This window comes from Sus scrofa, chromosome 7 (genome assembly GCF_054392235.1).
Source record: "Sus scrofa isolate SSC_HxYL_T2T_F1_AM1 chromosome 7, Sscrofa_HxYL_maternal_Yorkshire_Landrace_v2.0, whole genome shotgun sequence".
Taxonomy (NCBI): Eukaryota; Metazoa; Chordata; class Mammalia; order Artiodactyla; family Suidae; genus Sus; species Sus scrofa.
Genome location: NC_139389.1, coordinates 24,103,413 through 24,118,971, shown reverse-complemented (window position 1 = coordinate 24,118,971; position 15,559 = coordinate 24,103,413). Strand labels below are relative to the sequence as shown.

At 40.4% G+C, this 15,559-nt stretch overlaps 2 protein-coding genes across 2 annotated transcripts; one reads left to right on the top strand and one right to left on the bottom strand.

Annotated features, from left to right (window-relative positions):
* Positions 1-5,020: 5,020 nt before the first annotated feature.
* On the top strand, positions 5,021-5,959 carry LOC146401369 (olfactory receptor 2B11-like). The gene has a single exon (XM_084970352.1). It carries the CDS (start codon positions 5,021-5,023, stop codon positions 5,957-5,959), a length of 939 nt encoding a protein of 312 aa, XP_084826478.1.
* Positions 5,960-8,165: 2,206 nt separating this feature from the next.
* Positions 8,166-13,988, bottom strand: LOC146401368 (olfactory receptor 2J3-like). The gene is made up of 5 exons (XM_084970481.1): positions 13,889-13,988; positions 9,350-9,448; positions 8,798-8,914; positions 8,597-8,712; positions 8,166-8,465 (listed from the first exon to the last, which is right to left on the bottom strand). The coding sequence occupies exons 1-5, from the start codon at positions 13,986-13,988 to the stop codon at positions 8,166-8,168; spliced, it is 732 nt and encodes a 243-aa protein (XP_084826607.1).
* Between the last annotated feature and the right edge of the window lie 1,571 nt (positions 13,989-15,559).

Below are 15,559 nucleotides of genomic sequence, written 5' to 3'. Positions count from 1 at the left end.
ATCAGATAATCATTAAATTTTTTTAATATTTATTTATTTTTGTCTTTTTATTTTAGGGCCGCACCCACGGCATATGGAGATTCCCAGCCCAGCCTAGGGGTCGAATCAGAGCTGTAGCTGATGGCCTATGCCACAACTCACGGCAACGCCAGATTCTTAACCCACTGAGCGAGGCCAGGGATTGAACCTGCATCCTCATGGATGCTAGGCAGATTCGTTTCTGCTGAGCCAAGACGGGAACTCTGAAAATCATTAAATATTTTAAAGGATTTTTAATGTCATTTTATTCCTCCTCCCAGAAAGACCACTTCCGGTTTTCTCTTCTCTCTTCAACTTATTTTTGTGTCCCTTTATTTATTAGGTATGGCCAGAAATATTATATCTTATTGGAGATATTCTACAAGGTGAACAAAATAAGATATGCAAGAAATTCACGTGAATGTCTCCACATCCTTTTACTCAAACTAGCTTTGGTCTAAATGAACCCTATTTAAAATTATTGTCCAGGAGTTCCCGTCGTGGCGCAGTGGTTAACGAATCCGACTAGGAACCATGAGGTTGCGGGTTCGGTCCCTGCCCTTGCTCAGTGGGTTAACGATCCGGCGTTGCCGTGAGCTGTGGTGTAGGTTGCAGACGCGGCTCGGATCCCGCGTTGCTGTGGCTCTGGCGTAGGCCGGTGGCTACAGCTCCGATTTGACCCCTAGCCTGGGAACCTCCATATGCCGCGGGAGCGGCCCAAGAAATAGCAACAATAACAACAACAACAACCAAAAAGACAAAAGACAAAAAAATAAATAAATAAATAAATAAATAAAATTATTGTCCAACAATGATCAGAAACAGAAATAAAGAATCCCATATACAATTGCCTCAAAAAGAATAAAATACCTAGAAATGAAGAAAGACCGGTCCACTGAAAACTATAAGACACTGACAAAAGAAACTAAAGAACACACAAATAAATGAAAATATATTCCACTCTCATGAGCTGCAAGAATTAAATATCAATATTACCCAAAGCAATTACAGATTCAATGAAATCCCTATTAAATTCCAGTGGCATTTTTCACAGAACTAGAATGAGTAATTTTAAATCTTTGTATGAAACACAAAATATCCTGAATAGCCAAATGAATCTTAAGGGCAAAGCCAGAGGCATCACGCTCCCTGATTTCAATCTATACTACAAAGCAGTCGTAAACAAAACACTATGATACTGGCATAAAAACAGACACATAGGAGTTCCCATTGTGGATCAACAGTAACAAGTCTGACTTAGTATCCATGAGGATGTGGGTTCAATCCCTGGCCTCACTCAGGGGCACTGCCGAGAGCTGTGGTATAGGTCGCAGACACAGCTCAGATCCAGCAGTGCTACGGCTGTGGCATAAGCCAGCAGTTGCAGCTCCGATTCAACCCCTAGCCTGGGAACTTCCATATGCCATAGGTGTGGCCCTAAAAACAAACAAGCAAAAACAGACACATAGATCCATGTAACAAAACAGAGAACCCTGGAGTTCCCTTGTGAGGTGGCAGGTTAAGGATCTGGCATTGTCACTGCAGTGGTTCAGGTCACTTCTGTGGTACAGGTTTGATGTGATACAGTCACTATTGCAGATCTGAAAAACCGCTAAGAAAATAAGTCTTAAAGATCTCTGCACAAAGAAAAAATTGTAACTTTGTATAGCGACTGATGGTTAATGTACTGTGATCATTTAGCAATGTATATGAAGGTCAAAGCATTACACTCTACACCTGAAAAATAATGTATTGTTGGATGTCAATGATGCTTCAATTTAAAAAAGCAGTGCCAATAAAAGAAACATTACAAAGATAATAAGTGAATAAAATAATCAAGTAAAACCAGTTTCCAGTGTTTTGAGAAATCAAATGAGTTTATTCTAAAACATATGTAACAACCTCAATTCAGTAGATAACTAATTGTACACCAGAAGCACTTCCATGGAGAACTCTGTCCCAAAGGAATTTGTCTGCTAACTCATCTGGGATAAGCATTAACGGGCTGTCTGAAAATAATGCCCAAGAGTCTCCGGGATATAATAGACTGCACACATGCAAAGCACTCTTGATATTACCTACTGTCGTCTTCCTAATATGGGCTTTCTTCTTTGGGGTAGCATTGTGTCGAATGGAATACACACTTCTGAATATCATTCTTAAATATTCGTCTGTGTACTACAGATTTCTTTGTCCTAGGCCAGTTGGAAAAATTCAAATGTGTTCCTTTATAATTCCATTTGCTTAAACTATAGTTATCAACATAAGGTAAGTAAAAAGATACTTGTTTTAACAACTACCCTTTCTCAGGAGTTCCCGTCGTGGCGCAGTGGTTAACGAATCCGACTAGGAACCATGAGGTTGCGGGTTCGGTCCCTGCCCTTGCTCAGTGAGTTAACGATCCGGTGTAGCCGTGAGCTGTTGTGTAGGTTGCAGATGCGGCTCAGATCCCACGTTGCTGCGGCTCTGGTGTAGGCCGGCAGCTACAGCTCCGATTCGACCCCTAGCCTGGGAACCTCCATATGCCGCAGGAGCAGCCAAAGAAATAGCAAAAAGACAAAAAAAACAAACAAACAAAAAAAAAAAACCTTCTTAGGGAAGGTTGGAATGTGTGTACATCAGAGTACCAAATATACACAGGGAAACCAGACAGCATTTCATTTCTGGAAGTCTTCTCTAAACTTTGGAAATAACTAGTTTGCTGCCTGTAGAAAGCAATGGATTTTTCTTTGTAATCAGAGTCTCTCAGTCTATCACTTAAACCCATCTTAAAAGCATGTAAATTTGAATAAACACTATTCCTGAAAGGTATTAAATACCTGAATGAAATGTGTAGCCTTCATCCAATCATGTCAACTTTTAAAATATGCAGTAGAAATCTGATGTGTTGACCCATCCACCTGTTTTATCCAGACATTTTGAAGTCAGATAAAAACCTCTCCTTTCTTCTATAACATTTTCCTACACATAACTTAAAAGTCTCTGTCAATATAAATAATACGCTGTGTGATGAAAAATGATGTACAAAAAGATACACTAGAGAAGTTCCCTTGTGGCACAGCAGCTTCAGGATCCCACATTGCTGCAGATGTGGCAAAGGCCAAAACTGCAGTATGGGTTGAATCCCTGGCCTGGGAAGTTCCACATGCAATGGGTGTGGAAAAAAAAAAAAAAAGAAAAAAGAAAAGGATACGCTAGAATGAAAAACCTTAGTGGAGATGGAGAGACAAGGGACTTTAAATATTCACAGACAGGAGCTCCCTGGAGGCCTATCTGCTAAGAATCCAGCATTGTCACTCCTGTGGCTTAGGGCACTGCTGTGGCTCAGCTTTGATCTCTGAATGTCTGCATGCCTAGGGGCAAGGACAAAGGAAAAAAAATTCAGAGATAAAGAGGCCCTGATGTCCTGATGGAATATTATTGGAAGTAGATCAAAAATTGGACAAAATGTCATGATATCAGAGAATTGAAAGTAATGAAACACCAGGAGAATGACATGGAAAAGAGCAGAGTTCGAGCATAGAATTTTAGAGCTTAGCTATACATCTACGGAACCCTGAAAACTGGATTTATAGTCTCACCATCTCAATACCTCATTTAAGGGATTCATGGCTTTTTGATCTTTAGATCCTCCCTAGTCATTAGCAGACAACTGGGATGAATGATTAACAGTATCTTACAATTCAGATACTAACATTTCCTTTATCATAAGGTTTGGGAATAGGTACTAGATGATTCATGGGTCTGAAAGGTTTACTGTAGGGTTTGGCACACAAGGCTCATTAAGGATTAGCTGGAATTATTATGATATTATCTCACTGTGCACAACAGACCTAGGGTTCTTTTGGAATCAAAATAATATCTTAGCCCAGGGGCGTTCTATGTGACACCTCACACAATGGCCTTAAGGACTCAGAGAAACAGAGTATGTGAAAACTGTGCTTTGCCAGCCTCCAAATGTAATCAGTTGCCTCTAAACCAATGACTCTCTGGTCCTCAGTGGAAATACTTTCCTCCTGTTCCAGTTCCCTGGACATAAATGTCGTATTTGTAGCTACATATAAGTAAGTAAGCTGTTGATAACAGGCCAAGGCCTTACCTAAAAACAAGATAAGCCCCCGGGATAAAGAAAAACTCCTACAAGATAGATAATAAATTCTGACATGAACAATCAATGGCCTGGTTTCAACAAAGTAGTTATGCAAGAAAAGGGACATCCAACAACAAATGTTTGAGTTGGGGGAAACATATTTATAGCTGAAGTCTCTCAGTTTATACTTCAGCAAGCTGTCATCTAAGGGTTTAAGTTTCTTGCTCAATTCTAAATGACCAAGATGGATTTAAATTGTAAAAGCCTTCTTAGTCCCCATGGGGATGATATAATAATTCAACCTGCATCTGCACAAGCCTATCTAGATGATAACTAAGGGCTAGGGCTAGGTTCTCTCCACCTCCTCCTTGTGCTAGAGCTAACTCCACCCTTTCACTCTTCTTAACATTTCAGTAAGGCCTTGCAGCAGGGATTCTGAAAAAGACCTATCTGATTCCTAAGACCCAGCCACATCTATTTATCGGGCACCTGAAGGTAGGAACCAATAAACTTAGCTGGTATTTCTGCAAACCAAGGGATAAAAAAGCATTACTTTGGAGCATCTGAAACACAGTCACTTCTGCTTGGCATTCAATCCTTACCAGAGCCCAAGGACATGCTTATTGTCATCTTTATCACACAGAGTACTAGATTCCATTTCAGAAAGGTTCAGTTACTTGCTTAAGGTAGCTGTCTTTATGCTGTAGGGTCATGAGGAGAAATTAAGTCCCCTGGTGTCACATCTTTTAATTATCCTCCCCCACCCACCCAAGTGACTGGACCCAATCTTCTACGAATGGATGCTTAATTGTGTGCATATACTCCCACTATACACAATTGTGTTTGTCATTTCCAAAAATCTTTCTACCTTTCCTGCCACTGCTCTGATACAGGGGAAGCAAACTGCAGATAATGGAACGAATTAACAAAAGCCATCCAGAAGAGTTTATTCTACTAGGCTTTGCGGATCGTCCCTGGCTAGAGCTTCCTCTGTTCATTATTCTGCTTCTAACATACCCCATGGCCATGGTGGGAAACATAGCCATCATTCTGGTGTCCACCTTAGACTCCCGTCTGCACAGCCCCATGTATTTCTTCCTCACCAACCTCTCCTTTCTGGACATGTGCTACACCACAAGCATTGTCCCTCAGATGCTCTTTCACCTGGGACGATCGAAGAAGACAATCAGCTATCTGGGCTGTGCCGTTCAGCTTTATTTCTTCCACATAATGGGAGGCACAGAATGTCTGCTTTTGGCTCTTATGTCTTTTGATCGCTACGTGGCCATCTGCAAGCCTCTGCACTACACCCTCATCATGAATCGGTGCACCTGTATCCTACTGGTGGCCACTGTGTGGCTGGGTGGAATGACCTACGCTGTCTCAGAGGCCACTGTCACATTACACTTACCACTGTGTGGTCACAACACACTGGATCACTTGATATGTGAGATTCCTGTTCTGATAAAGGCAGCCTGTGGTGAGAAGGGCTCCAATGAGCTCACACTCTCTGTGGTTTGCATTTTCATGTTAGCTGTGCCACTATGCTTCATTCTTGCTTCCTATGCTTCTGTTGGACATGCTGTATTTAAGATTAAATCTTCAGAGGGAAGAAAAAAAGCCTTTGGCACATGTTCCTCCCATCTCATTGTAGTTTTCTTCCTTTTTGGTCCAGGCATTAGCATGTACCTTCAGCCCCCTTCCTCCATCTCTAGGGACCAGCCCAAGTTCATGGCTCTCTTCTATGGAGTGGTGACTCCTACACTCAACCCTTTCATCTACACTCTGAGGAATAAGGATGTAAAGGGTGCATGGGGCAACCTGGTGAGGAGCGTTTTCACTTCCAAGTGATAGTTCGCAGACATCAAATGACATTATTTAACAAGTGACTAGGTATATAGGAGTTTCTCTGACAAATCATTCTTGTCTCATACTTCCCCAGATCATGGCACAGGGTCTTCTTGTCCTGTGTCCTGTTTCTCATGTTCTTTCTAATGCTCTTAGACCAAGGGGACACTTGGCTAATAATGCACCCATAAGGGCACTGTTTGTGGAAATGTATTAAAAAGAGTTCTATTCTGGTGGCACACACTAAAATTCTAATGGTGTTAAGAAGTGAATAAAGTAATAATATAAACCCATTCGTTCAAGCTAGTCATGACGGCAACTATTCATCAGTGCATTTCCTATGACAGTGTCCCTTAAGAAATATTCCACCACTTTCTGCAACATTGGCCATGTCTAAGAGGGCAGCACACTGCCACTGGGCATTCAGAGTGAGACACTCTAAACCTTAGACCACTGGGCATCTATCCAGGGAAAACCATGACTCAAAAAGACACATGTCCTCCCAATGTCCATTGCAGCACTATTGTCAATAGCCAAGACATGGAAACAACCTAAATGCCCCTCAACAGAGGAGTGGATCAAGAAGATGTGGTACATATACACAATGGAATGTTACTCGGCCATTAAGGAACGAAATACTGGCATTTTTAGCAACATGGACGGACCTAGAAATTATCATGCTAAGTGAAGTCAGTCAGACAATCAGACACCAACATCAAATGCTTTCACTGACATGTGGTATCTGAAAAAAGGACACAGTGAACTTCTTTGCAGAGCAGATACTGACTCGCAGACTTTGAAAAACGTATGGTTTCCAAAGGAGACAGTTTGGGGGATGGGAGGATGCACTGGGGTCATGGGATGGAAATCCTATAAAAATGGATTGGGATGATCATTGTACAACAATAAATGTAATAAATTCAGATAAATAAATAAATAAATAAACCTTAGACCAACCAGGAGTCTCATGAGACAATCAGCCTCAACTTATGGAGATGCTACTGCTTCCTTAAAAACTCATTGTGGGTCTTGTTTAACAAAAAAAGTATACAGGGTTTGAATATTTACCTAAAAACCTTAAAATATATTCTTAAATATTAAAATATATTAAATAGGTGGACAAAATATGTGCATAAGTTTCTTAACATTTCTTTTAAAGATCATAAGCATGAACCTTCTGAATCAGTAAGAGAAAATTAGTAATATAATAACGAACCACAACATGTAAACATTTGGCACATGATGGAAACAGCCAGGAATGCCTTCTGAAACAGTGCAAGAATCATTATGAGAAAGAAACAATTGATATTTCTAGAATGGAAAGCAACTTGATTACTTCAAGCAACACAAGTAGCTCTCTGATGCTCAGAATCTGTATCATTAAAAGGGAAAGGTACCTTAGTTACAAAAATAAACTTAGTTCTAGGATTCATACTCAACCTAAAACTTCATCGAAAAATTAGTTATGTTTTTAAGCAAATAAAGGATTTTATTGTTACTTGATACTGAATCAATATGATGAGAAATCAACAGTGTTGTGTAGTGAAGAAATTAACAGGTAAGAAAAACGAGAATCATTGGAACTTTTCTGGCATGCATTCTGGTACAATCAAAATCTAAGCAAACTATTGGTTGGAGAATGGCATGTTCTTCCAAAGAAGAACCAACTGTGACCCGTATCTAATTTGTGTGTGTGTGTGTCTTTTTGCCATTTCTTGGGCCACTCCCACGGCATATGGAGGTTCCCAGGCTAGAGGTCGAATCGGAGCTGTAGCCACCGGCCTACACCAGAGCCACAGCAACGTGGGATCCGAGCCACGTCTGCAACCTACACCAAAGCTCATGCAACCTATCATGGATAGAATAACACAGACAGATGGCTCCAGTCTTTGTTCACGTCCCCTCATACCCATTCCTGTGCAGCATATTCCCTAAACACATGCTCAGTTATCTCTTCTGAGTGTATCTCAGCAGTTCAGGCACAGATGTGTCATCAGATAATCACAGACACTAGCTCTGGCTTCCAGGCCAGATACAGGTGTTTTATGCTCTTTTATTGGCCTCAGCGTCACATACTGTATTCTTTGTTTTACAAACGTGGGACTGGAGGTCACTGGTATCATATGATATTATTCTATTCATGTCCCAAGTACACAGGCTTACTCTCACCCCATTAATCTCTTTACTGCCCCTCTTACCTCTTTGTTTCTCAAGTGTAGATTAGAGGGTTGAGGCTAGGTGGGACAACAGTATAAAAAAGGGCAATGAACTCTCCTTGATCTTGAGAACCTCCTGATGGGGGCTGGAGATATATAAACATTCCTGGAATGAGAAACAGGGACACAACCATAAGACGGGCTCCACATGACCCAAAGACTTTCTGAAGTCCAGCTGTTGACTGCATCCTCAGCACAGCACGGGCAATCGCACCAGAGGAGCTGAGAATGAGGATGACAGGTATGACAACAAAAACGGAGCTCGTGACCATGAGGGCCAGCTCATTAGCTGTCTTGTATCAACACAAGACAGTCGCAGCAGTGCTGGAACTTCACAGAAGAAATGGTCCACTTGGCCATGTCCACACAGGGGTACCCAGGAGGTAAATGAGGAATGAAGTGCTGAGTTGGTGAAGCCACTTACCCAAGAAGCCACAGCCAACAGATGGCAGAAACGAGGGTGCATGAGGACAGTGTAATGCAAGGGTCTACATACAGCTGCATAACGGTCATAGGACATCACCACCAGTAGCACACATCCTGTGGATGTCAGTGCAAGGGAAAAGTAAAGTTGAGTCATGCAACCTACATAAGACATGGCTTTTCCTGGGCCCCAGAGGTTGACCAGCAACTGGGGGATGAAGCTGGTAGAGATCCAGAAAAGACAGGTTTGAGAGGAAGAAGTACATGAGAGTGTGCAGATGGGAGTCCAGGTATGATAAGATAATGACGAACAGGTTGCCTGTCAATGTCATTAAGTAAAACATCAAGACAACCACAAAGAGTACTACTTCCACAAGAGGCCAATTGGAAAAACCTAGTAGCCTCCAGAAGTTGCATTGAGTTTTTCCATCATCATTCACTCCTTTTACCTGACAAAAGAATTACACAGACTCAAGATAAATGGAAATACAACTGCCAAAGCAATTTTGAGAAAAAAGAACACAGCTACAAGTATAACCCTCTCAGATTTTAGATTATGCTACAAAGCCATGGTCATCAAAACAGCATGGTATTATCAAAAACAGACATATAGGTTCATGGAACAGAAAAGAGAGCCCAGAAATATGTAACTTCAGCATGCTACAGGCACAGCTAAAAATAAAAATCAAATAAAAATAAAATATCTCCCCACAAATTACTTGTTAATTGCAAAATGAAAAGTAGTAGGCTTTACCAGAGGAAATCCTGGTGGACATCACCATAGCCAAGTAATCAATATTAACGTCGCCAATGTTGAGATAAACCAACAGTATGTGACTACTGACATGTTGCTCTAAACAGGACACAATGTCACTTCAGTCATATTCCTGCCAAAAATGCACAGCCTGACTTTTAAAATGAAGAAATATGAGACAAACCCACACTGAGACAAGTTGGGCAAAAGAGCTGGCCTGCCCTCACAAAAATATCAAATTCAGAGTTCTCATTGTAGTTCAGCAGGTAACAAACCCAACAAGTATCCATGAGGATGTAGATTCAATCCCTGGCCTCACTCAGTGGGTCAAGGATTCAGCCTTGCCGTGAGCTGTGGTGTAGGTCACAGATGCAGCTCGGATCCCACATTGCTGTGACTGTGGTGTAGCCCGGCAGCTACAGCTCCGATTCAACCTCTAACCCTGTGAACTTCCATGTGCCTCAGATGTGGTCCTAAAAAAAACAAAAAACAAAACCAAACAAAAAGTACAGCTTGGGATATACTGATCTGTTGCATGAACCATCCTTCAGCATTCTTAAAGAATTTAGAAGGGATATGAGATAAGAGACAAAAAAAATAAAACTACCAGATGTAAGTAAAGATAGGAACTTTATGGTTAAATTTATTTTTACCAGGGAGTGAGAAATAAAGACCTCATCAAAGACTGTTTTCACAGACTGTGGAATGAAATATCTCGGTTTTTAAAAATACGACATGATGGGAGTTCCCATCGTGGCGCAGTGGTTAACGAATCCGACTAGGAACCATGAGGTTGCGGGTTTGGTGCCTGCCCTTGCTCAGTGGGTTAACGATCCGGCGTTGCCGTGAGCTGTGGTGTAGGTCGCAGATGTGGCTCGGATAATGCGTTGCTGTGGCTCTGGCGTAGGCCAGTGGCTACAGCACCAATTCGACCCCTAGCCTGGGAACCTCTATATGCCACGGGTGCGGCCCAAAGAAATAGCAAAAAGACCAAAAAAAAAAAAAATACGACATGATGGAGGAAAGAGTGGTGATATGAGTTTCCCCTTCCCATCCCCATATCACTAATCAGCTTACTTTACTCTTAGGTTAGTCCTTTAATACTCTTAAATTACCACTTGAGTAACACTCAAACAACTACAACTCCTTTCACTTCTGTCCTTTCTGTGTCTGATCATACTCCCTCTATTTGCCCAATCGATGCCGCTTTATGTAGGGACCAACCTGATCTCTGGCTTTCATCTCTTTCACATCACCAACATAAAGGGATGGCTGGATGTACCATAGAGTCTAACCTACCACATCACACTAGGAAAGCAGAGTCCGAAAATTACTATGGTTATCATGCTACACAACAGAGAATTCTGAGTCTACTAAAAGACCTGGTTTTAGCTGGAAGAGCATTAGAGCATTTAGTGTCTAGGGGGACAGACCCCTTCTCCTAGAGCAAATGGAGTTTTATGGAAACAAAAGAATAATGGGACATGCTTTCCTTGACTGGGGCCATTGGGAAGGTAAATCCCAAAGTGGTAAGTAATGCCCTTCAAGGAGTTGTCCTGGTTACAACAGGGTCTCAGGAATACCTTCAACATGATACACTGTTGCCCAAAGCAAACAATGACTCCATAGACCAACCTTCACTGATGAACATGCTCCAAGCTGTCTTTGTAGGGAAGGGAACAGGTTGTCCTAAAATTTCTTCCCCAATTCCTCATCATGCTAAGGGCCACATTTGAGGAATAACTTGTTAGGGGTGGTGTTAAGTGGGAGAGTAGAGAAGCATGAGACATTTGAAAAGTGGGATACATTAAAAACTAAATTGTACATTTTTACTATTAATTAGAGTTAATTGTCTCTGCCTAAAATCTCTAAAATTCAAGGCCACGTTTAGCCATGCAAAATATTGAAAATAATCTTTGAATACCATTCAAACTATAACCCAGAAGGTAACCACCAAAACTCTGAAAACTTAACGTAACTATTTAAAATTTCCAAAATATTTTATGAATAATTTCCCTTGCTGTCTTATCAAGTTTTGCTATAGTATATAAAAAATGAAATTAAGACTATATCCAATAATTGACTTGTTGCTGTAACAAAAAAAATTATATGATGAGTTTATAAATTAATGAATATTTTTAAATTTTTATATTGTTTCTGGTTAATATAGTCCATCTATAGAAAGAAAATCTGAGTTTGAAAATTATATTTTATAATGAGATTATATTATATTATAGTTGATTTATAATTTAGTTCCCTGTGCTACACAGTAGGACCTCATCACTTATCCACTCTAAATGTAATAGTTTGCATCTACTAATCCCAAACTCCTAGCCCATCCCCTGGGCCACCACAAGTCTGTTCTCTAAGTCTCCGAGTCTGTTTCAGTTTTTTTAATAAGTTCATTTGTGCCATACTTTAGATTGCACATATAAGTGATATCATTTTAAAAAGTATGATTTTAAGAGAGCATTTGGGTATTTTGCTTTCTGTTTAAGAGAAGTACCAGAAAACAGTCTTTATGTTTCTGTGGTCTTGACTGTTGTAAGCATTCAATAAGAAAAAGATATAAACATTTTCCATAGTGCTTAAAAAAAAGAAAAAGAAATATATATGCTGATTTTAGGTAATTTTCAGAGTCCATACTCATTCTCAGTGATATGAAACCAATGCAAAACATTTTGTCAGATTATCATAGACCATAAGGCACAAATCATGCGTGGAGGATTAAAAGGGAGAAATGACATTAATTAATCTCTGTAGGATTCTGGTAAATTGAGTATTTTATTTGAGAAGGGTGTGAATTAGAATAGATTATAAACTATTAAATTATCATGGACAGAGCTTCAAGTGGAGTAGAGTTCTAGACACTGGTATTTGTTTATTATTAAATATGATTTATTTATTTTCCCATTCTTTTCATCTTCATAAGCTATTAGGAAAAAATAAACACTTCAAGAGTGAGAACACACCAGTGACTTATAATATGATGATACCACTGAGGTTGGGGTAGAACAGGGCCTAGGTTATCAAAATGCCAGAAGAAGCTGTTCATTCTCATCTAATCGAGATAAATGTTAATACATAAGATTTGAAAGAATAGATCAAATTATAAGGATATATCAAAAATAACCCTATCATTTGTATTCTAAGGTATTGCCTGGTCATTTAGAAGCTTATTGGGTTCACAGGTTGACTAGATCCCACAAGGGCAGTTACAAGAATTAATCATTTGTTTAAAGTGATCTTGGTTTTCCCTGATCCAAAGATAAAAGTCAGAATGTCAGTGGCATGTAGGGAAATATCTCTTGGGTTAAATATGAGTGGAAAAATGAAAGATTTGAAACTCCCCCAATTACAGAAAGGAAAGAAGGAAAAATATTGAGCTTACTTCCCCTTGTACATACTCAGATTTTGGAAATCACTTTCGTATACCTGACAAAATAAAAAGACATACAATGTTAGTAAGTATTCACAGTCAAGACCCATAATAATCATCCCCAAAAATGTGTGCATCTCCAATATCATATCTGTTTAATGTCTCATTGCTAAGACTTCTACTCAAATATGCACTTCTCCCCTAAGAGCATTTCATTTTGGAGTTGTCAATCATGTCCTTTTCACCAACACTCACTATCTTCCCAAGAGGTAAAACAAGGCTATGAGAAAAGAAAAGGAACAATATCAGATCTTTAGAAATCTGTATTTTGGTAGGTTTCTCTGACTATTCTGCTCTAGAGCTAATTCTTTTCATGATTTCCCTCACATTTTATCTGTTTCCTCTCCTGGGAAATATAAATATTTTCTTGCTTTCAACTCTAAATTTTCAGTTCCTCAAACCAATGTTGTGTCAGGGAGTCACCTTTTCATTACTAGAAGTGTGTCTTACCATAGGCTCCATTCACTCAATGTTATATAGTCGTATCTGGGGTGCAGATAAAGGTCATAACCTATCTAGGTTTGCCATCAAGCACTGGAAAAGGTGAAATGTATTCACCTGGCTGTCAAGACATATGACAAGTAAGCTGCAGTCTGGAAAACCTTGTACTAAATGGCATCATGTACTTACAAATTTGGTAATGGTCATATTGGACCCAAGGTCCAGATGCTGCACTACTGTGTAGACACTATGACCCTTAAAGCTTTTGTCTTCACAATCCTTATCATTGGGTGTCTCATTCTCTCATCTCTCATAGGTACATTGCATGTGATAACTTGACCTTAACCTTGTTTAGCATTGGTATTACTTCTTCTTAAATGTTCAATATAGTACTAGTGTAGATACATAAGCCTGTAGGTTTTTAACTAACTCAGGAGCTGGAGAAAAGAAAACCTTCAACATCTGTATTTCCTGATCATGTATTTCTCCTATGCTACCCCAAGTTAGGTGATGATGGGATGATGATGATGATTGATAGACAGATAGACAGACAGACAGACAGACAGACAGACAGACAGACAGCAATGTATCAGATTATAGGTATAAATATCTCTCCAGCAAACAAAATTTTATTGCTAAAATGAGGGCAAGTTCCTTACTCTCTTCTGTGTAATTGCCACCTTCAGTGTCAATACCTTCACCAATACCTTGAGAAACAAGGATGTCTGTGAAGATAAAGCTTAAGAAGGTTGTGTCCATTTTAAGAATTATTTTTTAAGTCCATATAATATATATATACATATATATATATGTATATACATATATATATATATATTCCCAGATCTAATATAATAAAGATGGTTCTGGTACTGACAAATCAAAAAGGCCCTTATTGGGGCAAGTAATGAGTTGCTTATCCCAAGGAATATACAATAGCATAGTATTCCTAAGCTGTTTGTCCCCCATGCCTTCTTCCAAGACTCTAAATCACCCATTGATCAATAAGGCCTTCTAGTTCTGGAGATTACAATGACCTGCACGTGTTACAAACTTGCCTTTACTGTACACTAGAATTTTCCACTCTCAAGACAAATTCTTTAGTTTTCCCTGGCAGCCTGGCTCCCACCCCTGGGGTTGGGGATACAACTCCACACGTCATGTCATCTACCTGCAGCTACAGCAGCCAGCTGCAAGCAAGGAGACTAATCATTGCCCAGGATGATCCAACGACAACCCAAGGAATGGAATATTTGAATCAAACACTTCAAGAAAAGAGTTATTTTGCAGATGAGATTAAGATGGCCAAATAGAAGGACTGGAGTTCAACTTCTCTCCTAAAAACAACAAAATTAAAACCAAATGCTGAACAACCTTCAACCAAATGGACTGGAAACTTTCAAAAAGATATCCTACTCCAGAAGACAAAAAGGAGGCCACATCAAGAAGTAGGAGGGGCGATTACATGATATAAACAACCCCACACCTCCCAGGTGGGAAGCCCACAGACTGGAAAGTAACTGTATCACAGAGACTCACCTACAGGAGTGAGAGTTCTGAGCCCCACATCAAATCCCCAGGCCTAGGGATCAGGCACTGGGAGAAAGAGCCCCTGGAGCATCTGGCATTGAAGGCCAGTGGGGCCTGTGCGCAGGAGCTCCATGGGACTGGGGGAAATGGAGACCCTGTTCTTGAAAGACTCACACAGACTTTCATGTGCACTGGGTCCCAGGGCAAAGCAAAGGTTCCATAGGAATATGGGTCAGACCTGACTGCAGTTCTTGGAGGATCTCCCGGGAAAACAGGGGGTGACTGTGGCTCATTGTGGGGAAGGACATTGGAAGCAAAGCTCTTGGGAATATCCATCAGCATGTGTTTCTCTGGAGGTGGCCATTTTGGGAAAACCTGACCCCACCCATCAGCGCTGAGAAGCCCCAGGCCAAACAACAATCCAAGTGGGATCACAGCCCACCCATCAGTAAACAGCCTGCCTAAAGAGCCCAGGCACACAGCCATGTCTAATCTCACCCAGGGACAAAGCCCTATCCAGCTGGTACGCAGCCCTATCCACCAGTGGGCAGGCACCTATCCCTCCCATCAGGAAGCCTAGAGCAAGCCCCTGGACCAACTTCAGCCACAAGGGAGGCAGACACAGAAATAAGAGAAGTTAAAACTGTATTATCTGCAAAAAGGGCACCACACCAAAAACCTATAAAAATGAAAAGACAGACAACTGTAACTCAGATAAGGGAGAAACAAAAAAACCTCAGAAAAAACAAATTCTTTAAACTTGTGTGAACAACACAAAAGCTACATAGAAGATAGAAATGATG

What these genes read in the sequence shown, in the direction of transcription:
- LOC146401368 (XM_084970481.1), bottom strand. Translation starts at nt 13,988, where the DNA reads ATGGACACAACCTTCTTAAGCTTTATCTTCACAGACATCCTTGTTTCT. An exon ending in TGGCAATTACACAGAAGAGA is followed by an intron (nt 9,449 to 13,888) that starts GTAAGGAACTTG and finishes TGTCCTGTTTAG; the next exon opens with AGCAACATGTCAGTAGTCAC. An exon ending in GTCCACCAGGATTTCCTCTG is followed by an intron (nt 8,915 to 9,349) that starts GTAAAGCCTACT and finishes TGACATTGACAG; the next exon opens with GCAACCTGTTCGTCATTATC.
- LOC146401369 (XM_084970352.1), top strand. Translation starts at nt 5,021, where the DNA reads ATGGAACGAATTAACAAAAGCCATCCAGAAGAGTTTATTCTACTAGGC.